The 24,620-nt window shown below is 41.2% G+C and overlaps 1 protein-coding gene across 7 annotated transcripts in view; it reads left to right on the top strand.

Moving 5' to 3' along the window:
- The window catches only part of PATJ (PATJ, crumbs cell polarity complex component), a 226,842-nt gene that overhangs the window by 85,559 nt on the left and 116,663 nt on the right, over nt 1–24,620 (top strand). For all 7 annotated transcript variants that reach the window (XM_019531540.1, XM_019531542.1, XM_019531543.1 and 4 more), the window contains 2 exons: nt 1,652–1,729; nt 9,627–9,741. In XM_019531540.1, coding sequence (XP_019387085.1) covers nt 1,652–1,729; nt 9,627–9,741 — 193 coding nt within the window. The remainder of the gene's footprint in view (nt 1–1,651; nt 1,730–9,626; nt 9,742–24,620) is intronic.

Genomic DNA, 24,620 nt, shown 5'->3' on the forward strand with positions numbered 1-24,620 from the left:
GCCAGGGGTCCCACAATGACCTCAGGCAATTCCCTCAGTACTTGAGGGTGGAGATCGTCCAGACCAGCTGATTTGAATACATCCAGTCCCTCCAGAAGTTCCCTAACTAGTTCCTCACTAACCCTTGGCCTAGGTGCGCCTCCCCTGGGATATAAGGGGGGCCTAGAGGAGGGTGGCTGTTCTGGCCCCTGCTCAGGAAAATGGAGGCAGAGAAATCGTTAAATATATTAGCGATGGTCGTCTGGTGTGACGACCAAATTTCGACCCTACCAACTATGAAACTATGAAAAGAGGCAAGACACAGGTGTCGAGCCCAGACTTTTATGATTTACATCTCAAAGCACTTTATTTTAGGGCATTTATACATGTGCTCTGGGAGTGGGGGAGGTAGGGGGCTTCAGTTACCGCAGCTCTGTGAGCCACTCTAATTAAAGCACCTGGAGTATCACGTGCATCAGTGTCCCCATGCTCAAAAATGGCAGCAGTGGCTCTTGTTGAATGAGCTGTAGTTAAAGTGCCCTTGCCATCATTTTTCAGCACAGGGATGCTGATATGTGTGATAGTGGAGTCTGTTGGAGCACAGTAATTACCATGCTGCAGCAGACTCAAGTAATCGAGTCTGCTCTGATGCTGTAACTGCAGCATGTAAAGCAGCCTCGTTGCACCTGTCTATCTGGTTGCTCGCAATAGTGCAATATAGAGTCGCACCTATACTGCTCGAGGAGATGCAGAAGGGAGGAGGATGGAACATGGACTGGCAATAGGTCATCTTGGATTTTCTGACTTCTTCAATTTTCCCTTCAGTCTGTATCTCATGTTTACATGGCTTGCTCTACTGCACATTCTCATTCATTTCTTTGTTTCACTGAGGCTTTGGGAGCTGGACTGAACTGGCTTTCCTATGGTTTTGGAAAGTGTTAATTTGATGGGATTTATGGCCTTATGAACCTTACTGTTTTAGAAAGGCGGCTTCCTTATTTCCTTGCTTTGTCATTTTGGAATATTGCTGCCACTGTCCTTTTTTCATTTCATCTTGGTTTATGCTTTTCACTAACGAGGCTGCTTTGTTTTTACATCTTAACTAAGAAAATTAACACAAATATATTTATTGCAGCAAAACTACATCTAATACATTCAACTACAACAGTCATTGCTATATAGCGAAAGCTATACATACTGTGTTTGGATGATCTATTTTAAGGCCTCTTGTATAATGCCTCCTTTCAGGCCTTTTGCTTTGTTTGGTTTGATCTCTCTGATGGTTTAGCTGGATGCATTAATTGCTTTCTTTACCCTGCTGACCAGGCTGTCTTCAAAAGTTCACTCTGCGGTCACTCAGAACAGGCTTGGGTGCCTTTAGCTTTAGCCATACATCTGCAGCTTTGTGTAGGCCTCTCGAACAAGGCCAGAGTTGGCAACAGCTCTATGTAATGCAGAGGTTTTGTGTGGGGAAAAAATGGTGCGAGTCCATGTAATTATGGAAGATATCAGAATGCATATGCACATGACTTATGTATTAACATTGAACAGCCAACCTCAATTTTGGCATTTCCTAGCTTTTGAGTGTTTTGCAGACTTCGTATTCTTTTAACGTAGGTCTGTTTATTGTTTTTTCTGATTATAAAACATGAACAACTGTTATGTTTTGCAGATGGTTTCTTCAGTGCAACCTAAGAAAAATAAAGTCCACAAAGACCAGGAACCAGAAGGGGAAAACCAGAATGAAAAGGTATTCTTTCCATTTGGAGTCATGTTATGAATATTACCACCCCACACACACACACCACTTATTTTAAAAAAAATTTTTTTTAGTAAAAGGGGTAAAGTAAAATGTTTACAAAAACACAATGATACATTTTGTAACAAAATTGGATAATACTCACTGAAAGTAATATTTACTGGTTTTATATAGCTCTTTTATAACAGAGATCAGAATTTTTTTATGGAAGCAAATAAGCTGAAGATCGTGAAGATTAGCTGCTCCTTCTTCCAGAGTTGATAGGAAAATTTGGGAAAAAATACTGTTCACCAATTCCAAAATATTCTTTTCTGAAATAACTTGGGTTTGGTGAAGATCCCTTCCTGGATTCTTGGTGGGTATGGTGCAGAGCTAAGCACTTTGGGAACTTATGGGCTCTATTTTGAGGCTTGCATTGGAACTGCTTTGTAGATTTTCCTGAGGGTCCCAGATAACGAGAGTTCCCTGGAGGAACCGAGGGAAATCAGCAGAGAGGGGCCAAGGAGCTTCGGTTTGCTGGACATTGGAAAAAAGTTTGGTTTTGTTTCAGATTACCTTTGACTCTCCTCTTTGCAGTAGATTTGCCATTAAGTAAAAACATTGGAGAAGTAGTTGTTGTTTCTTTACAGTTGCAAGATTACAAGACAATTCTTTATATTAATGGATTGATTGGTCAGTGCACTAGTTTGAGGTTGCTAGGCAGGGTAAGTCTCTATTCAAACAAAATAGTTGCTGACATGGTCTCACTGTTAAGACTGCTTACAGAGTTTCATCTTTCTATTTCCTGACTTTCAATTAAGAGACTTTTAAAAATAAACCCCCCAAATTTTATGCTTGGTTACCTAACTTTCAACACCTGAATAAGGTCCTGATCAAGTGCATGCTGAAATTCAGACAGCTGAATTAATCCCATCTTTATTTGATGTAGCACTTAAACAAGTGCTTAAGTTGCACTGAACTCAGCAGGATGTAGATATCTGAATGGTCTTAGTATTTCGAGTCCAGTCTTACTGATCTGGATTATTTTGCTTTCAGTGGGAGCTGTGGGTGTCCAGCGTCTCCGAAAATCACTGATTTGGATACCTAAGCTTTGGCACAAATATCAAACTCGGATGCCTTGTAGTTTTTATTAATGAGCTAAAGAGAGAGGTAGTTTCATAGATTTCATAGACATTAGGGCTAGAAGGGACATCGGAAGATCATCGAATCCAGCCCCCCGCCCAAAGGGCAGGAAGTCAGCTGGGGTCATAGGATAAGCATCCAATTTGCTCTTGAAGGTGTTCAGTGTAGGTGCTTGAACCACCTCTGATGGCAGACTGTTCCAGACTTTGGGGGCTTGGACAGTAAAGAAATTCTTCCTTATGTCTAGCCTGAATCGGTGTTGCAGTAGTTTGTGACCGTTCGACCTCGTCATCCCTTGGGGCGCTCTGGTGAACAAACGTTCCCCCAGATACTGGTGGTCACCCCGGTAAACTTGTAGGTGGCCATCAGATCACCCCTGAGCCTGCGCTTTTCCAGGCTAAAGAGCCCCATGGCTTTCAGATCATAAGATCTGTTTTCCTGACCTCTGATCATGCGCGTGGCTCTTCTCTGGACTCTCTCAAGCTTCTCCACATCCTTTTTGAATTGTGGAGCCCAAAACTGGACGCGGTACTCCAGCTGCAGCCTCACCAAGGCTGAGTACAAGGGAGTTAGCCATATTAGTTTGAAGTCAGGTAGATGGCAGGGCAAAGTGGCACCATATTTGGTGGGGATCACCCTTTTTGGTGGGGATCACCCTCCCCAAATGCCACTCTGACCCCCTTCTCCTGCCTGATCTACTGCTCTGCTTGCTGCTTGCTGCCTTATCAGCTACTGTGCTGCGTCCCTTCCCTGATGTGCTGCATGCCACGTTCAGAAGCTGCCCATGCCCAGTGCCACAGGTTGGCCACTGCTAGACTAATTAATTCAGAGAGGAGTAAACTTTCATGAGCAACAGCTTGCTTTGTCAGAGGCTATGAAAGAAGCATCTGACAAAGTGAGCTTTTACTCATGAAAGCTTATGTGTGCCTGAATTAGTTCAGGGGTGTCAAAGATCTGGCTCATGGAGCCCTGTGATCCAGACTGTTGGGCAGTCTACCAGAAGTTGGTGGGGGGCGCAAGGAGGCAGGGACCCTGAGGCCTGATGGACTCGGTGATCGGTGGCAGGGACGAAAACAAGGGTGTGCAGATACAGCTGCACTCACCCTTTGTCTGCTGGGCTCTTGCTGTTGCTCCCAGACCTGCTGCAGCTGTTACCGGCCCTGCAGATCTGGCTCAGGAAGAGCCCTGCCATCTGGCTCCAGCCAGGCATGGGTTTGATACTGAGCTGATGTTTAAGTTGCCATTCTGCCCTGCTTTTTATCTGTTTTATTAATATCTTAGAGTAGAAATCTGCTTTGGGGACCTGAGGTAGGGATTGTGGCTTGGTACCCACAGGGCTGTGCAACAGAGTTTAGGATCGTGTTGCTGTATGTGTTGGACTAAAGTGAAATCAATTTAGCTTGGCTTCTTGGGATATGCTGAACCATTTGTGTGTGAACTAACTCAGTACTCTGATGTTGACAGGCATACTCAAAGGCCCTTAGAAAGTGTTTGGCAGACTGCTTTCGAATGATTCAGAATCTGTGGGTTTTCATGTTATCGAGCGAAACGAGGAAGGTATTTATATTAAAGCTTCCCTGGCAGTGAGTAATATTCGTAATAAAGCAGTTACAGTACTCCTTTCTTGGTTGTGTTATCTATTTTTCTAATCTAAAAAGCACATCCACTTGCAGTATGCTGCTTTTAATCTTTAGGACTCCAGTGTGTTGCATTTTATAGCCTCAGAAGGTCAAGGAGTGAGCTTAAGCTTCTTCAAAGCTGGTAAGGTACCCCTTCTATTGGTGTTGTAACTTGCTGGGTGGAATACAGAACAGCGCCAGTGAATAAATATGTAGCCCCTTTTTAGCTTTGAGCATTAATTCACAAAGCAGGCATACTGTGCTTCAGCAGGGCAGCTCTCAGTAAAAAAAAGATGTTGCTATTAGTTGATGATTGCCTTGCATTCCTGTGGGAAATTGCTGGTATTTCTACTCTAGTCTTCAAAGTGTCACAGAAGAGCTAGCTTTGAAAGCAATCGTATCAGCTAGAAAAGCTGCTGTTCTTCTGGTGTAATATCTGTTAATTACTAGGGACTTCTTCTGTTACACCTTGGAGCATGTTCTGGTATAATGACATATGTACTAAATAATTTTATTTTTTTTTAAACAGAAGACTCTATGTGACCTGTTTTTAATGGTTGGAGATCTTATGGCAAACTAAATATAAAAGCTTGCGTTATTTTTACAACTGTAGCAGCAAAGCTTTTCCTTTGGAAAAAATGGGTCAGTTGAAATGCGTGTGGTCAGGTGCTCTGCAAATGGATGAGGCCAAGAGGTAGCTATGCAGTTTTGTGAATTTCCACCTTAAGTTCCTCTTTTGGGATAGATTCTGTAGCTTCTCTAAGTCAAATCCAAAACCTATTGCTGTCAATGAGAGGGCTTGGGAGAGCAGAGCAAGGAGAGTATTCTGCAGTTTTGGTGACTGTGCATAGTTTCATAGTTCATAGTTTCATAGTAGCTAGAGTCGGAAGGGACCTAGGTAGATCATCTAGTCCGACCCCCTGCCTTGGCAGGAAAGAGCACCGGGGTCAGATGACCCCGGCAAGGTGCTCATCTAACTTCCTTTTAAAAATCCCCAGGCTAGGAGCCTGCACCACTTCCCCTGGAAGCCGGTTCCAGGCCCTAGCCGCCCTGACTGTGAAGTAGCGCCTCCTAATATCGAATCTAAACCTACCCTCCGCCAGCTTGTGACCGTTATTCCTGGTCACTCCTGGCAGCACACGGGGGAACAGGGACTCTCCCAATACCTGCTGATCCCCCCTGACCAGTTTGTAGCAGGCCACAAGGTCCCCCCTTAACCTTCTCTTGTGGAGGCTAAACAGGTTCAGGTCCCGTAGCCTCTCCTCATAAGGCCTGCCCTGCTGACCCTTGATCATACGAGTGGCCCTCCTCTGGACTCTTTCCATATCGTCCACTTCCCTCTTGAAGTGTGGCGCCCAGAACTGGACGCAGTACTCCAGCTGCGGCCTGACCAGTGCCGCATAGAGGGGGAGGATCACCTCCCTGGACCTGCTCGAGATGCATCTGTGGATGCATGACAGGGTACGGTTGGCCTTCTTGACTGCCTCCCCACACTGCCGGCCCATGTTCATCGTGGAGTCGATGACGACTCCAAGATCCTTTTCCGTCTCCGTGCTGGCAAGAGGGGAGTTCCCCAACCTGTAAGTGTGGTGCCGGTTCTTCCTCCCCATGTGCAACACCTTGCAGACGCACACTTTCATAAAAAATCCAGATTACTATGCATTTTTGGCAAGTGGTTGTGGAAACTGCACTCATTTTAGTTGCTTATGATGTTATTCCAAAAGAAATATTTATTTTCCTTTTTAAATTCTTATACTGTATTGGTACTTTTTGATTTAAAAAATGTAATGGCAGCTCACTGGATATTATATCTGTAGAAAGATTTTGATTTTGTGTGTGTGTTCTTCTTTGTAATAACCTCAAGAAGCAAGTAACCCAATACTTTGAAACTTTTTCATTGTTTTAGTTTACTGTGAGGTGTCGTCTGATATTACCTCCTTACATTTCTTTTTAGCAGTTCCCAAATGGTATTTCCAGCCTTTTATGCACTCCTTCCATTGAATCAACACAGAGACATTTTTAGATTCCTTTTCTTTTGCTTTTCCCTGATCTTACATATTTTAAAATTAAATTCCACCCTAATTCAGCTGTACCAGGTTTGTTGGTTAGAGTAACTTAAAACAATATAGCAAAATACATATTTCAGTGTTTTGTCAAACTCAAGAAAAACTGTCCTCTTGGAAATCTGTTGTGTGGTATGTTTTAGACATGGCCATGAAATGAAACTTGTCTTTAAAAATCAGACTGAAGAAACATTTATAACTTAATAAGAAATACTTGGCACATCAGCACAAACCTTTGAAGTGAGTTCTGCTTGTTCATGAAGCATCCATGGATTTGGTGCATTGACTGTACATTGGAATTAAGTTGAGCTTCCTGCAAAAAGTGCTACCTGTTGCCTTAATTCTCCCAGATGTTGTGTGGTCCAAGGTTCTACTTGGATTTCTGAAGATAAGTTACTAGTGTTCCCAAGCTGAAAACAAATTTCACACCCCTAATTTCCATGTGGTGGGTCGGTGCATGCGTGTGCTTGAAAGACTAGAAAAATAGATGGAACTTAAGTGCACTGAATGGAGTTGCTCACAGTTGTTAGATTTCATGTTTTCCTTTATTTTACCTGATGCCAAATCTTCCTCTGGGGCAAGAATATTGTTTCAGAGAAACGTATACAATTCAGGGGCATATTTAAGGTCTCCATACAAGTAATCTACTTCCTTTGTGTGGTGCAGGGTTGCTGCACTAAGGTTTTTGTCGTGTAAAGGTGCATGGTGTCTTGAGACAATGCAGTTTAGCCACAAGTGCAGGGATCAGTAAGTGGATCTTTATCAGATAGGAGGGTACAGATTGTGTGGGTGTTACTGTAGTCATGAAGGTAGCAGCCAGACGTATGGTTCTGCTGCTTGGTTGTTTCTGTAGAAAAGATTCCCTTCCTGTAGGATGAAAGTAGTAGGAAAGATTCCTCTTGAATGTTTTCAGTTGACATAGCATGTTTTGGTTCAGACCCTACGTGATATTTTTTTTTTTTTAAACAAAAAATCAAATGATGGACAAGACTTGCACTAGCCTCATGGAGCCCCTAGTGTCATTCCCTCTCCCCTTGCAGCTAAAGTTTTAACTGTGTCACAGCCACTGCCCATTTGGTGGCAGCTTTTGGCTGAGCAGTGGCTGTGACATTGTTTAAGCTTTAGCTGCAAGGAAGGAGTGAGGGACACCAAGGAGTAGACTGTGTCCCTGCTCCGTGAGGCTTGTCTTTAGCCATGACTCTTTTTTCATTTTGCCTTCTCAAAGCAAGGTATGTATTATTTTGGGGGCATGTGGTATGCAAGACAATATAGTATACCTCTCTTTAAAAGGATCCTGATGGGAACAAAGAGACTTTCAACAGGCTTTAAGTGTTGAGTTTTAAATGGGTTCATGACTGGATATCTAAACATGTGTCTACACTATGTCAGCAGCATGTCCTGGCTGGGATAATCCAGAGCATTTCCCAAATGCCTCGCAGTCTCCCAACCTGGCCACTGTTCAGCAGACCAGGGATGGATGTCTCAGGAGCGGCTTGTGGGCAAATGGCCCTGCATGCCACATTTTTAAGTTAGAAACATTCAAATAGGAGCAGATGGGCAAGGGCATGCCTGGGACATGCTGGGAATGCAAAGTAGATGACATCTAAGTTATTTAACAAAATTACAGTGGTACTGATATGTCAGAGACAATTGAAGATGTTTTTGCAAATTCTCCATCTCTAGCTACAGAAATCTGAGCAGCACTTTCTGAATCTTTTGGCTCTGTGTGTGTGTGTGTGTGTTTGTGTGTACACACGCACCTACACACATTCCTTTTTTGCACACACACATACCTACATACACACACACATACCTACATGCATTCCTTTTTTGCAGGGTGGGGAGGAAGGCTTTTATTTTATTTTGTGAAGGCTTTTGGGAAACAGATGTTGCTGTTTTGAGGGGCTCTTATTTAAGCACCTTTATTGCAAATTGGATGGAATTCATTTGATTTATGCTGTTCTCAGTGGAGCACTTCCCTGTAATAATTTTGAAATGGGCAGGATAATGTTAATTCTAGTATCCTACAATTTTATAGATAGTTTGCATTCCAATTGCTGGCTGGAACTTTTGAATAAAAATTTAGACTTAAAAATATTTGACAAATCTAAGTGCAGATAGATCCTGCTTTCATTGTACACATTGGAAAGTATTATGCCTGATTTAATGTTTGGGCTACAAATGGCATTTCTCAGCTACAGAAGAAATTCATTACTGGCATTCTTGTTGCTCTAATGGCACACTGTACTCACTGTTCGCTTGCTAAAGTGCATCCTGCTATTAGTGGTGTGGTTGTATGGGATGTAATTGAATATAATTTAGTGAAATCATGTAGCTAACTATGGCATGATCCAGTTACTTTGAGCTATAAAAACAGTAGCTTGGATGTACAAGCTTGTGTTTTCATTAGATTCCACAGCCTGCTCTTTATATCTGATATGCGCCGCTACATGTATCCTTATAGGTACTGTCTTTATTTATGTGAGGTAATACCATTTTATTACAAGTTGCAGTTCAAATTAATTTTTTAATCAAACCAACGTTTAGATTAAATATTCCATGCTAAGAGTATGGAAGCCATAAGAGGCTGAGTTCTTATTTTGTGTACCCTAAGTATGTTGTTTTTAAGTTGCACCAGGGAATAATGATGGCAGAGGCACAAAGGATTTGAATCCAAGATAAGGAATAGAATATCATTTTAATGTTTTGTTTTAACCCCTCAGTTCATTGTCAAATGTTTGCTAAGCTGTAGTTAAGTATGCTTACAGTGAAATGCCAATATTTTTGTAGCAAATAGATACGCAGTGAATTTCATACCAGTATTATCTTTTTTTTTTTCAGCCTTCAAACCATTTGTAAAATGTTTCTTTAAAAAAAAAAATGTAATGGCTGAAGAGGAAATGAACTATGGGGTTTTAAGGAAATGTTTTAAACTAAACAATATGAGCATGGTTAGATATTTTAGCTGAGTGGAAAGATGCAAGTAATTTTGAAGATTGTTAGCACAGCTGAGTGGAAAGATGCAAGTAATTTTGAAGATTGTTAGCACAGTGCATTATATCCTTTTTATTTTTAATCCATCAGAGGAATTGTGGGGCACCACCACCAATGAAATTGCCACCTCCATATAAAGCACCCAAAACATTCCAAGCAGAGGAGGAGGGGGTGGATGAGGACGAGGACGATGCTTTTACAGAGCGTAAGTAGTACCATATTTTACTAAGAAGGATGACTGTGTTTATGGAGAGCGGTTTGTCTGTGTGCCAGTACTAAACAGCAGATACATAGGTTGTTATGAGTACTGTACGCAAGAGAATTGCTATCTCTAGCGTTCTACATTACACTGAATTGGGCTTACTACTTATCGTTGACTGCAATTCCACAGCTGCTTCTCTGAAAAAAATGTTGAAAAGTGCTGGAATTGGTTTTAGATCAGTTGGGCAGACACTGCTTTGTAAGATCTAGGCTGATCCGTGCTTACAGACAAACAGGATACTTCACCCTTGTGATGGCAAGAACTGGGCAAACCACAGCTTGATGGCTATCAATGGAAGAAACCCTGCCCCAAAGAGCTTGTGTTGTCAGACAATGCCCATGGTAAATTGTGGCTAAAAAATCTTTGGTGACAAAGTATTTTGTTAAGTGATTCTCTTTCGTGGAGCACTTTCAATTAAAATGCTGCAGGTGTCTACAGACTTTATATACCATAGTTTATACCTGGCTCTGCATGGAAGTCAGACAGCTGTAGGATGCAGCCTGTGTCTGTTCCACAATGTGCAGGACAAGACAAAATCACACTAACTGCTGGAATATCTGTGAAATTGGTGAAAATTAGTCATTCTGTGGATTTCCTCTCTTCTTGTTCCTCTCTCTCTTGCTAGGGATAGATAATTATAGCATGTGTGTTTGGGGATTTTTTCTTTGTTTTGTTTTTTTAACTTTTGTGGGTTTGTGGTTGTCATGTGTTTGTGTCTTTCCCACAAAATAGGCTGAAGCAGGGAGATGCATTTTATTTATAGCCAGGTTTGTGGTCACATCTAGCTTTTGTGGGTGCAAGTTCCAAAGCTGCGTGTCTGATGAGAGAGCTGTCATTTGTTCTTGTTGATGGTATTTTTGTTGCTGCCAATTGCCAGCGTGCCTACCAATCAGTAGTGGTATCCCCTGGTCACGGAAGTGGAGATGATTTGGGTCAGTTCAATTCAGGAGTGATAGGAATCTTGATCAGCTATTTTCTGGCATAAAGGGGCTGTATATTTCAATGGGTTTCTGGCTTCAAAGGTCAGCTGCTGTCAAATGGAGTTTCTTTAAAGCTCCAGCATCTGGTGTCAAGTACAGTGTTTTATACAAATTTTGTTTAGAAATGTCCATGCTTTAGATCCTCTTCAGTCAGGTTGGAAGCCGCATCTTGACCAACTAAAGAGAAGGTATTTCTGGTTGTGATAGGTATTTGGGTGTCCATTAGTCGGGAGGAGAAACGTGTGTCGTATTTAACTTGTAATTCTCTGGATTTGGGAAAAGTAGATTTTGTATTTTTTTGACCAAACTTTTCAGTCCTCAATCTACCTGATGACCTATCTTGCCAAGGCTGGTGGTGTTGGTTATAAATGACAGCAGAGGAATTTGCTCCAGGTTTACATTGCTTGATGAGGACATGCTTCAACCCAAGCGTTCCATGGCAGCTGGCAGAGTTAGGCCTCTGCCACGTGTTACACTTAAGGCATGTAAGTGTAACTAGTTAATCATGTTTTTTGTTGTAACCCAGCCATATGTTAAAGCAATTAATACATCATAAAACAAGGAATAAATCACAGAGTTATTCCCTAAATTGTGTAATAACTTTGTGGCTTGCTCCCATGACACCATTAATGAATGTGTGGATCACGCATCAGATCCCATCTCGTCTTTACCTGCGTGTCTGGAGGGGCCCTTAATTTTGCATCTTACACAAGGATGCTTTGAGAGATTGTTTGGGTCACACCACAGCCATGAAGCAACTCCCAGTGGTCAGGCCATCTGAGATCTACTCTATGAAAAGCTAAAGAGTTTTTTTTGGTTAAATCAATCTTGCCTTGTTTGGCTGCAGAGAGCAATTTATGTAATTCTCTTCTCCCCTGTGCAAAGCAGGGGTGGGCAATTATTTTGGGTGGAGGGCCACTTACTGAGTTTTGGCAAGCCATTGAGGGCCACATGACAGGCAGCCAGCGGCAGAAAAATATTAATGTTCTAAATTTTTAGAGGCCCCACTTTTTAGGGCCACATTGTGCCTACCCCTGCTCCAACGCCAAGCTGTCTCTTCTGCCTTAAACCTTGGTCTAGATAACCAGTTACCAAGCCAGTGTTGAATAAATGTGTCTTTGAATTTTATTCCACTTTCTGCTCATCTCCATGTCTTTAATTCTCCACTCCCCCACAGATTTGTTCCAACTGCTCATATGCTCTTGAGATCAAACTAACATGGCCTGCAGGCCGGATCTGGCCTACCAGGCAATACCATCCAGCTCACGGGGCCCCTCTGTAAGACCTCTGTAAACCTTGGCCCTGGGTTGCCTCTTTGTAAACCGGCACCTTCATGCAGGAGGGATGGCTGTGGTTGCTAAGCAAACCCGCCCCCCTTCCCCCACTCCCTCCAGCCTGGTCTGACCTGCCCCAGCCCCAAGCCAGGGGGTGCTAGAAACGAGAAGCCTTGGCTTTTGCCTGGCCACCCCATGGCTGTTCCCAGCCTGCCTGTGAAACTGGAAATGGGGTCTGGGGCCAGAGACTTGTGCTGGGGGAAAGGAGGCGGGAGCTGCATGCTATTGGGCTGGGTTGGGCTGGCCCCACATGCTGCAGGAACTGCACACTATGCGGCCAGGTGGGGCTGGCTCTGCACACTGCCATCATGTGCAGCGAGGGACTACGGTGGGAGTGTGGGAGCTGCATGCTGCCACCATGTGCAGCTGGGGACTTGGGTGGGAGTGCAGGGACCTGTGGCTATGGAGCTGGGTGGGACTGGCTCTGCACCCTGCCACCACATGTGCCCAGAGACTTGGGCAGGAGTGCTATTGTGCTATATGGGGCTGGCCTTACACGCTGCCATCACCTGCAGTTGGGGTCTGGGGTGGGAGCATGGAGAGACGTGCTCTATGGGGCTGGGCAGAGCTGGCCCCGCTGGCTGCCACCACATGTAGATCCAGGGACTTGCACACTTTGGGGACTCCGAGGACTTGCCACCTAATGCACGTGTGTGTGTGTGCGCGCACGTGCGCGCATGTTCGGTGGCAGGTCCTTGCAGTCCCCAAACCGTGCAAGTCCCTGGATCTGCATGTGGTGGCAGCCAGTGGGGCCAGCTCCTCCCCACATGTATTCCCAATCCCTACCAAACCCACAAATATAACCAACCACATGACCCCACAGCCTTCCCCACACACCCCACCCACCATACCCACACCCCACACACACATACCCACACACGCACACACTCCCCAATCCCCCCCATAATATACAAGAGTAAAGACTGTATTTTGAGCTGTTTTACAGTCACCTCTAAATATACATTAATGCACATACATAAGTAATAAAATAGGTTTTTAAATAAAATTACAGGACGTTATAGCTGATGTTTATTTTTTTTTTGTATACAATTTGGTTTTTTCCAGCTTCAAGATGGCAACCCCCCACCAAAAGGAATACTTTGGGGGGTAAGGGGAGGGACTTCTGGTGGCAAAGGTCAGGGGTTAGGGGTGGGACATTGGATCCCAAGGTGGCAACCAGGGCTGGGGCATAGTGTTGTCAACTCTGACTGAAGCTATTTCAGGAGATTTTTTTCCCCAACATGACGTATTGTTTTTAATTGTACTGCTCAACCCGTTCACAATATCAGTCTCCTGGACTGCTTTCAATAGTCACCAGGAGACCCAGACTAATTCTAGTAGACTCCTGGCCAATCCAAGAAGCTTGGCAAAGTGTGGGGCTATCCTTGCAGCCCTCAACAGCTCACCAAAACTCATTAAGCAGCCCTCTAGCCAAAATAATTGCCCACCCCTGAACTTATTTTGACAACTTTTTTCCCACTTCTTGAATATAGGTATTCAATTTGCTTTTCTGCACAAAATATTCTGTTGTCTCTGATTTCATGGATTTATGTCACATTTCTACCACCATACCTGTAGTTGCATGCGTCAGTTCTTTCAGAATCCCAGAGCGGGTTATCTAGTCCCCCTGCCTTGAACACTTTGTGTTGTTTGAGTGGTGTTTTGCTGTGGTGAGTTCATTTCAATTTCCATGTTGTCGGGGGTGATTACACCTCTTGCCTTTCCCTTTGTGTTAGCATCATCCTTATTGACAGCTGAAACAAAGCATTCATTCAGTTTTTGGGATATGTCTAGATTATTTGTAATCTCTACCCCATTCTCATTTCATAGCAGCCCTTTCTCTTCCTTCCTTGCCTTATTTATGTAGCTGAAAAATGTTGGCTGTTGCGAGGTCTAAATCAGCATGAATTTTGGCAATCTCACTTTATCCCTATCCTTCCTGATCTCCAAAATGCAGCTTTCTTTGCCGAACAGTTCTTTATCCCCTTTTCTCTGCCAGCACTCTGCTGATTTCTTCTCAATATATTCATCCTGTTACATCTTGAGCACTTCCCTGCAAGTTTTTCTTTTTGCTTGGGATGCAAGTTCCAGATAGATTTTGCACCTTTGACTTAAAGAAATTCTAAACCTTCTTCTCATTCAAGTCCCTGAACTCTTCGGTCCAGGTGATTTCACTACCTAGTTCCTTCATTTTCCAAATGCTGTCCTTTTGAAATAAAGAATCTTACCTATAGGCCTACTTCGGTTTGCTCTGCTCCATTTAAATTAAAAAATAACCTTGGATAAAGTGATTTACAAATTGCTTTTCTATTGCTTGTCAATAATTACCAAAACCTTACCAAAACCAAATATAGAATATCATTTCTTGTTGGTTCAGTAACTATTTGATAAATATGTCAGCCGGTCTCATTCAGGAGCGTCTAGGGCCCACCCTTACCAGCATTTGTTCTGCAGTCTATATCTAGAAAGTTTTCAGTCCCCAGTAACATTGTGATTATTGATAATATTTCCTTCTCCAGTTATATTACAGCAACATCTAATCTACATCTCACTCTGACAGTTTATAAACTGTTCCTAACCCCAGTTTTCACTTTGACTTAGCTGCTTATAAGACTTCCAATTACTTTCATAAATAATGGTGTAGCTTTAAACCAAAGTACCACAGGACAGGGGTCAGCGATTACCTTGTAGGGTAGAAAAAGTTGAGAAGTAGTAGATTTGAGGGTAAGAAGTAGATGGAGGAGATCAGTGTAGCTGTTCAAAAAAGGAAAGAAAAAAAAAGTGCCTCTCTCTCCATGAGGCCTGGAGGCCCAAATTGTTTGCCCCAGTGACTATTCTCCTCACTTTTTATCACAATATTTAAGCTGGGATCAATTTAGTGTTTCTGCAATCTGCCTCCAGGTTTGCGCAGGACAAGATAGCCCTTGAGTCTGGGGGAAAAAACCTAAAAACCTTTAAAATAGTTTGTTTTAATGACTAATTTTCTAAGTATTTTCTACTGGGAACTATTTTTTTCCGTGCTGGAAGAATAAGTTGCATAGCATTCCCATGCCCTTAAACACCAGGTTTCAAATAAGAGTTCTTAAAAACAACTCTAAAAAAGGAGTCATTTGCATTAGCAATAAGCCAAGCCAGGCTGTACAATTAGTAGGCACTAGCGTTTCTTTGGTGCTTGACTGCTGGGGTGTGTACTAAGAATTTGCTAATAGCCTCCTTATGCACATCCTGTTGTGGCTTATTACTATAACAAGGGGTTGGGAGTTAGGAAAAAACTGAAATGGACAGGCAGAGTAGTTTCTAAGTGGAATGTTTCTTAAGGTTTTCTGGGAGGAATTAGTAGCTATATAATTTTGCTGCAGTTATTATAATTGAATTACACGCACACTGAGAATGATCACATTTTTTGCTGCTAACAAACACATAACAATCTTTTAAAGAAATTAAAATAAAAAAATGCATAAGTGAGTAGAGTAAATCAGACAAATTAATTTTGGCAAAGACTTAGAATCCTGTTATTTTAACAGTTGCTTTTCAGCAAACCCAATGTCTTTCCCAGCCTTCCTCATTAGGAAAATGAAATTGATCCAATTGATTCATTTTCCATTTAACTCAATGGGTACAAAGATTTGTAACCTGTTTCAGGTACTGGGTTCCATTGTTGGCTCTGCCACAGATTTCTTTGTGACCTTGGGCAAGGTACTTAACTTTTCTGTGCCTTAGTTCCCCATCTGTTAAAAAGAGGATGAGTATTTTCTCTCTTCCATTTGTGCAGTCTCTTTAGAGAATCTGAAAGTCAGTGAAGCATATGAAGGCAGAGGGGGATATCTTTATCTAGCTGCTCACAGAGTTGGTTTATTAGTTATTAAGCATTTGGGGGCAGGGATTGCCTCTGAGTATTTGTTTCTAAAGAAGCAAGTATAAGGGAGGTTTGGTGTGTGCATTAGAATTTCTAGACACTTTTGCAACGCTGATATTAAAGCACATGATGATTTTTTTTCTTTTTATTTAAATCCAACTATATACAGTGCAAAAACGTTCAAGAACAGGCTGTGCATTCAAGTGCGAAGTATTAAACTATAAAAGGAGCCAGAAATACTGTAAATATCATAAATTAATGATGGCACAAAAATATAGGAATCATCAGATTGCTAAATAACTGTAACTGTTTCTGGAAAAAATACCAGCAGTGCTGAGAAGTAGCTTAGCCAGATCCACTGATTGATCTGTATTACTTAAATTCTTAAGCCCCTTTGGGTGAGACTGCCTCATAAAACAAGAGATGGCACAGCAATGCAATTTCATTGCTGCAAGAAGTAGAAGGCTTTGCACAGATCTTAAGGTGAGGAAGCTTCTGTAGTGAAACGCTGGCTTTCCAATAGATGTCACTGCAATCAACAGCAAATAGTGATGAGGAGGAGTAGAAAGACAGGGCCGGGCAAAATGTATGAAGCTGTATGAAAATAAAATAGAGAGATGCATATTCTAATATGAATTCAATGTGTTCTGTATTATTACCATGTGTTAATTTTTGCTAAATGTACTAACAAATGTGCTTAGCTTGGTGCTTCTTTACAGATAATGCAGAAAAGGCCAGGATTACACAAATAGAGCTCTGACTTTCATTTTTGAGCTGTATGTTAATCCTTACTTAATGTGTCTCTACATGGTTAATCTTCTTTTTCTGTTCTTATTCTGATTTGTAATTAGCTAAATATATAGGTTTTCAACCCATCCCTATAAAAGCACCAGAGGGCTGATGCTTTGTAATTCAGAGCACTTGGAAGCTCTTATACCACAGGAGGGTAGAGACTCTGATGTCAGTGCCCTTGTGTTGTTTTTTGTATTATTATTTTTTTATTTATGTTAATTGTATGCACAAATTTTTTGTAATCTGATGCAATGCTGTAGTACAAAATTATATTTTCAATGAATTACTCATAAACTGGGAATGTTTGTGTCTGGATTTTTACTGTGAACATGTATATAATGCATTGGACAGATGGCTCTGTGTGTTGTGATATGTACTGTATTATAAAGAAAGGTCAGAATGTTAAAAATGAGTGGATCAATGGTAATAACAAAGTAGCTGAGCATTTTTAAATTGTTTAAACTCTTTGAAAAACAGTGTTTGGAATAGAGAATTAATAAGGAGTTCTCAGCATGACTATCTAAATTAGTAAACATATTAGGCTTCAACATTATTTTTTAATTACCAAAATGAGAAATTTAAAATCTCTTCATTGTTTCAGTTCAGCACTTGCATAGCAATAAAATTAATGCTGCTTGTTCAGAGTTGGTAGTAAAATATAAGCAGGAACAAAGTGAAATACAAGTAGCAGTGAAGTTTAAACTCTCTTTATGCTAATAGGGCTTTTTTCTGGCATGTAAAAATGATCCAAGAAGAACACATCTTAATAATGAGAAAATGGTAAAATGACATATTGGTTCAAATCATTTGGGTTAGCAAAAATGCCCTGAACTCCTGTAATTTGCACTAGAAGGATGCACATAAAAGTAATTGTTATTAACTGTTTCTCTTCTGCATTAGTGGATCATTAAACACAATATTAACTGCAGCAGACTTGAAAATAAATAAATGGCTTATGTTTCGGGATAGAGATGTCATTCTAATAGTAGCAGGGTAAGCCAATGCAACAAACAGCAGCCGTAGAGCATCAGTGGGTCATATGTGGGAAACCAGAGATTTGCTTCTCCCTGTCTACTTTTATAGGCAGCTTTCATCTGCTGACAGATGTAACTGGTAGCTTGTGGGTAGCCTGAAATTAGTGTAATTGATTGCATCTCATAATAGAAATAGACTGACAGTTTGCCCTTAAGGAGAGAAAAATCTCAGGAAAATAGGCCCAAGGTCGTCAGAAGAAAGACGAGCACTGAGGCTGTGTATGATGAGGATTTGAGCTGCTTACAGCATTGAATGTTTGTCAGGAATGCAGATATCTTGAGGTACACGCTGGTACAGCAATGGTACAAGGGGGTTTCCCAGGTAAGGATTCAGATATCTGTGTGTATTGTATTTGTTTCAAGCAAGTTATTTTTCAGTGTTTTAGTAATAATTCAGAACTAGTGGAGTGCTAGAGGTAAGAGAATAGTAGCACAAACCATTTTCCTCAGCTTAGAGCATGTACATATGCTGTGGTTAGAATGTTAGATGAATTCAGTATCTTTAAAATATTTTGCCTTATGTTTCATTATAAATCACTGTTGTTGCAATACACTTGAATGCATGATGCCAGCATATAAAATTGTCAAGAGTGTGTCAGTGCTTAAAGTATCAGAATTCCTAACACTAAATTTCTTGTTACATAGAATAATATACTCTTCCGTAACTGTTATTGCAGTGTAGAGCCAGATGGTTGGTTTTTCTTCACTTTGCTTGGTAAGAATGTGTTAGGTAAATGTTTTTGGAGCAGAATAAAAAGCTGTTGGAAAAATCTAAACTGAATATTCAGCATTCTCATTGTATAAGGAGGCAGGATGCGAGTAAAGCAACATGGTAGTAAACAAACAAGTGCTATTTGCATTGAAGTGTAATCTAATCTTTAAATATTGCCTTATCTCTTTTGCTGTTAGGTATGCTTGTTTCTTCTGACAAAAGTCAGGTATCCAGAGAATAATATTAAAATATTTGGCATGAAGTATATTTGTTATCTCTGTATTTACAGATTTTAACATTTTAAAACACGGTAAAGATGGCTTGTGTTCTGTGGCATTCCTAACTAGATTTTACTCAGATGTTGCAGATACTTCATTTCTTATAACTTATTTGTGCAGCGAGTAAGGTTTGTTTTGTAAATTTGCATAGAGACATTGCTATGCAAACTTACTCAGAGGCGATGCAAATAGTTGATCATTATTATTCCATCATTGAAGAATACTTAATATCACTGCAGTGTCTTGCAATTAAACATGTGACAAGATGGGGAAAAGGATACAAATCTTGACACGTATAATAAGGATAACTAATGATCCATAGGAGGTGGTTGGATTCTTATATTGTGAACCCCTGTTTGTTAGATAGCATGTCAACAGTACCCATCACAAATGATACTATTCTGCTGCAAAAAAACCCAACAACCCAAAAAACCAACAACACGGTTCAGTATGTCTGCTCCAGACCAGCAAAGCCTTAATTTTAGAATTGTAATTAGAATACAAAACAGATTGCTTGCCTAATAACTCTGTCAGTTCTAAAATGCAACTTCCTGGTATGCTTGTTTTAAACAGTAACTCCTAGGAATACAAAGTACAAATATTCCTCTAGCAGAAGGGAAGCAAAAATGTTAGATGTCAATTACTGTTTTGGGCTGTTTTAGCAGACATCAGTTATTACGTTCCCCATAATATGGCACAGTAATTGAGACAGCTGCCCAGCCTAATTTCTTTAACTGTTCTAGAAAGTCAAAATTATTTTTCTTGTGCATCACTAATGATAGTTGTTTCTCTTTTATCTTGCATACTGATTTTTAATGACAAGTCATCAATTTGCTTTCAACTTTTATGGATTCATGTACGATCACTATTAAAATAGCTGACACTTAAAGGATGAATGGGAATTATTAGGTACATATATACTGGAGATGCATAACACAGTGATTAACTCTTTAACTGCCTGACACTGTGCTATCTAAGGATTAGAAGAAACAGTTGGGAACCAACCGAAGGCTAGGTACTTCTTCGTGTCCTACTCTGAAAACAATGTTGAGCCTCAAAATATTGGTGTAGTGGCTTCAGCAGGGTCACAAAAACTGAAGCCATCCCTTACCTGTGCCAAAAGTAAAGTATGGTTAAGATGTGAAGTCATCAAAACCTTGAACTTTTGGGGACACTAACAAGGAAATAACAATTTTCGTTGTCATTGTGGTGAATTCGAAAGCAATATATATTAACTGCTTCGTGGGATGGAATGGGGAAGGTTTGACTATTGTGACTTAAGTGGTTGCATTACTGTTGTGTAGCAAAGCCATGAATTTTGCAATCATCTCAGATCAGCACCAATAACATTTATAATCCCAAAGCCATGTACCATTTGTGTTCTGTAACTGCTACATGTGTTTTAGAACAATATTTTTGTAAAGCTTTGGAGAGCTCTTGAAATCTGTATTGAAAATATTTTTGGTAACCTTCTACCTGTCAGATTGGACACGCTAGTTATCATGCATCCAAGCATACAGTCACGTAAAGCATACATTGCTAAAAATGTCATTGCATTAGGTTCCTGATATCAGGGTCTTCTATAAAAGAAATGAAGCGTAGAATTTCTCTTTCCCTTTGTTGTAGCAGTTGAATGCCAGACCATGAGATTAACATCTAAGGTGAAAGGAGTGTGATCAACTCTTTGCATTTGTTTTATGTTCTTATAATATCTAGAAGAGCAGTGTCCTGGTCTGATCAGAGATCTTAGGCATTATGATAACACAAACCATAATAATGTGTGTATTTAGTTATGCCTCCTTTTATATTGTGCTTGTGAGGAAGAGCAGGATTATAGAAGCCAAGCAGCTCTTGAAAGCATTACATCCAAAGGATTACATCCTAGGATATTAAATCCTAATTCTTTCAGATGATCTAATAGCTGTGTACCCCATTGTAGCCTAGCTACACCTTTAAAAAAAAGTATAGTCTCTGCTCTTATGCTGTAACCATCATGGAGCTGTCTGAATTATTGGAGTTGTAACCTTTTTTTTTTTTTTTTTTAATGCAATACTTCAAGACCATTCAATGTTATCAAGTGTCTTGAGTGAGTGAAAGTAGGGTAGATGTTCCTCCCTGGTCACTTGAATTGCTTCTGCACACCTCTGCCAGGTCATCTTGGACTTAAACTTCTAAATCTGGAAAGTTTCCCTGATTAGTGTAGAGAGAAGCCATATTCTGAATCCACATTGTCCTCTTAAATGTTAGAAACAAAACTTGATTATAAACCAGCTGTAAAGTTTAACTGTATCCTTAACCTCTTCCTCACGTTCTGATAGGTTATCCTAGCATGTGTATTACAAAGCTGGTGGTCAGAGAAAAATACTGTATAATTTAATTATATATCATTAATGCATTTATGTTGGGGGATACAGCAGTTTCATAAAGAGATAAGTCCTGGACTAAAACACAGTGGACTAAGTAGTCTGCGTTAGACAAGGAGATGCATGAAGGATCCATGAGATATAATGAGCTTGTTGATGGGGAAGATGGCATGGGTTTTAAATACTTTGAAAAGGGAGAAATCTATAGTGAGCGATTTGGACAATCTTGAAAGGTAGCTGGTGAAAACTGAGAAAGAACTGTGATGGGGGAGAAATGGGATCAGACTGAATTAGCACCAAAAAGGAATGCATATGCAGTGATGAGCTTTGAGAAATATGAGAGCCAGAAAGTACCTACAGGAAGATGGAAGTCATTTGATGGTTTGAGGGCTTTCAGGAATGGGATTGTGTAATCATTCCTGTGTGGGGGTGAGAAGATGGTTCATTCTAAATGGCACGTGTAATGGAAGGAAACAGCTCCTGCAGCAAAGAGAAGCATGAACAGGACCATCCCTGACTGTTGACAGGGAAAGGATATGACCAGGAAGTCATGTTCTTAATGGTCCTTATAGGAGCCAGTCAGATGGGCTACGTACAGATCATCAAAAAACCTGAAGCTGAATTGAGACAGCCTTTGCAGGTTAGTCTGAGCTGCAAAGATTGAACCATTAAGCAGATGAACAGATGTTCACTTTTGATTCAGGAAATGCAGCTACGTGCTTGCAGTGGCTCAGGCCAGAAGCCGGTGGGGGAGGAGGGTGCTAGAGCATGGCTCTCTGGCACGTAGCCAGCATTGGCTGTGTGTTCACTTCCTCTTCCTGCTGCTCCCAAGGTCTGTGGGATTTTCAGTCCAAAATCACAGCAGCAGAACTCTGCAGGGTTGCTTATCAGTTCCTCTTCCTGCTTCTAGGTGCCTCTGGGATTTGTAGTCCACAGTCACAGCCAGCACTAAGTAAACAGGGCAGGGCAGCTCCATACTCAGGGGAAGGGAAGTTTAAACCCTCTCCCTGGTCCTAGACCCCAGCAGGGGTCTCCCAGGGGAGGTGAGGGGCAGTGATCCAGCCAGTGAGCCAGCTCTCACTGCTCCAGCTAGGGAGCAGAGGGGTGGGGCCAGCCGTGATCTCTGGAGCAGACGGTACAGCCCAGCTTGTGGCTGGAAAGCATGCTGGTATGCTGGGGGACTCTGATTTAACTTGAACTAGAAAGAGATCTGAGACAGAAGTTTCATAAACTGGTTTGACCTGAATTAGTAAAGTCTGCTACTTCATTCAACCGGGTTTATCTTAAACCAATTTCTACCATTTTGAAACTGGTTTGTGTTCATTAAACTTCTATTCCGTTACAGTTTTAAGCCAGTTTCTGATTACTTAAACCAGTGTATGTGTAACTTCTATACCAGGCCAAGATGCACCCCTCTTTGGCTGGCTAGTAGGGCTGTGCAAAGCTTTGGTCACTGATTTAATTTGGAGGAGATTTGGCTGGCTTATAAATGCTGAGATGGTGGCGCGGATGGAGCACCTACAGGAGCACAGGGGGTCCCCAGTGTGCTTGGCAGTGGACCTGAAGCACTTCTGGTCCACTTCTGGGTCTGCCACGGAGTGCCTCCAGCTCAGCGACTGGTGCATCCTGAGTCTGGTGGGGAGGGGCACCCAGGTTCCCCCTGCAGCTGGTTGCCAACCTGGAGGATGCGGTGGGGGAGGTCTCCTGCACGCCCAGCAGCAGACCCAGAAGTGGACCAGAACTACTTCTGGTCCACTTCCAGGTCCTTTGCTGAGCATGCAGGGAGCCCTCCCATGCTCCTGGGGGATGCTCCTCCATCCACCCGACCAACTCAGCATTCATGAGCTGTGCCTGGTAGCTCAAGGTATGTAGAAAAAACATTTAAACCTGTCTCCATGGCCGAATTGCTGATTCTCTGAGTCGGCATCAAATCTTCAGATTCAGATTCGGCCGAATCAAATTGAGACAGTAATCCAAATCAGTGAATTGAATCTCTGTCCCCTGAATTGGGCCGAATCCGAATCGAATATGACCTGCTTCACATACCCCTATTGGCTAGCCTCATGAACTCCTCTCTGGCCAGCTCGCCTCTGTTCTTTACTATCCTACCATCTACCATGTAACATCCTGTCAAGTTTCTTGGACTTTAAACAAGATCTGGTGTATTAGCAGAGGCATGAAGTGAAGTTTTCAGAGTTACCTGTCTTGCACTGTGTTTCAGTTTGATCCAAGGCCCTTTGCTTTTGAAGACTAAATTACCTATCACTTAAAATAAAAAAAATCTCAAAATGACTTTAAAATTGAATATCACCTTAAAAAAAATCAAAATAAGCTGAGTACCTCAGTCAAATGCAGAGGGAATTATAAAAAGATATGCAATAATATGACAAACCTTTTTTTTTTCTCCAGGAACATTGTTTTGCAGCTTTCTCCAAGGACTCTTTCCTCCTTCAGTCAAGAGTTAAGGAATAGACCTATTTCATGTGGTGATGTTTATTCACTTAGCTATTCCTACTTGGATAAGCCTCTTGAGATGCTGTATTTCTTTTTCCAGGAGGCAGGCAAAAAGAATGCTAAAGAACACTTGGCATACTGTATATCTATTCAAACACACCGTCAGTTTGCTGATTTATAATTGTCATCGTCCAGTTACTGAAGGCCCAAAGCTTAATCCATTAATAGCTCTTAACTTAATTAAATGCATTAATGAAGAGAATGTATTCATTATTGACTAACATCTTGTGTGTCCTAATGTTTGTTAAAAGTATTCATCTCCCTTGTTTTGGATAGTTGTTTATCTGCAGATGAATTAAAGCCCTGCTTGTCACTGCCAATGTGAGATGCTTTGAAGGTGCTTGACCTTAGCACTTGATTTTATTTTTCTCAGTGAGGTTGTAAAATGAGCTTTTCACTACTTGCCCTTTGCAGCAATTTGAAATAAAATAATAAAACCCTCAATATTGAATTTCTCTTGGCAAAACTTTGCCATTTTGTTTAATTAAATCTACTGTATTTTATCATAAAATAAAGGCAGTATAAACTTGATTAACTTGTCACGTAGGCTTTGGAGGTAGCTGATTAAATAAGATGCGTGGACTTCTATTTTGTGAGGGTGGAGAAAGGCTGCTGTTTACCATTTTATAAGTGAAACATGGTACTTTTTTGTGAGGGTGCTTTTTCAGCTATTGTCCACATGTACAGCCTCTTGTTTTCTCTTCTGGCAGGAGAAAAAACTGAAAGGGCTGTGTAGATAATACAGGGCAACAAGTGTGTATCAATATCAAAGGTTGCTCTTATAAATCATCCCTACTGACTAGATTACTGTCTGATAGTTTTAGTGGCAATATGATCTGTCTGGTCCTGTTAGCAAACTTCAGAAAATAGTGCATCCATTTTTTGTCTCTGTCACACTTGACTGTTTAAATATTTTCATGGTTTAGTAGATCCATTGTTTCATCTTGTTAGATTAAGGT

Source organism: Crocodylus porosus, unplaced genomic scaffold, assembly GCF_001723895.1.
Source record: "Crocodylus porosus isolate Cpor-Errol unplaced genomic scaffold, CroPor_comp1, whole genome shotgun sequence".
In the NCBI taxonomy this organism is placed as follows: Eukaryota; Metazoa; Chordata; order Crocodylia; family Crocodylidae; genus Crocodylus; species Crocodylus porosus.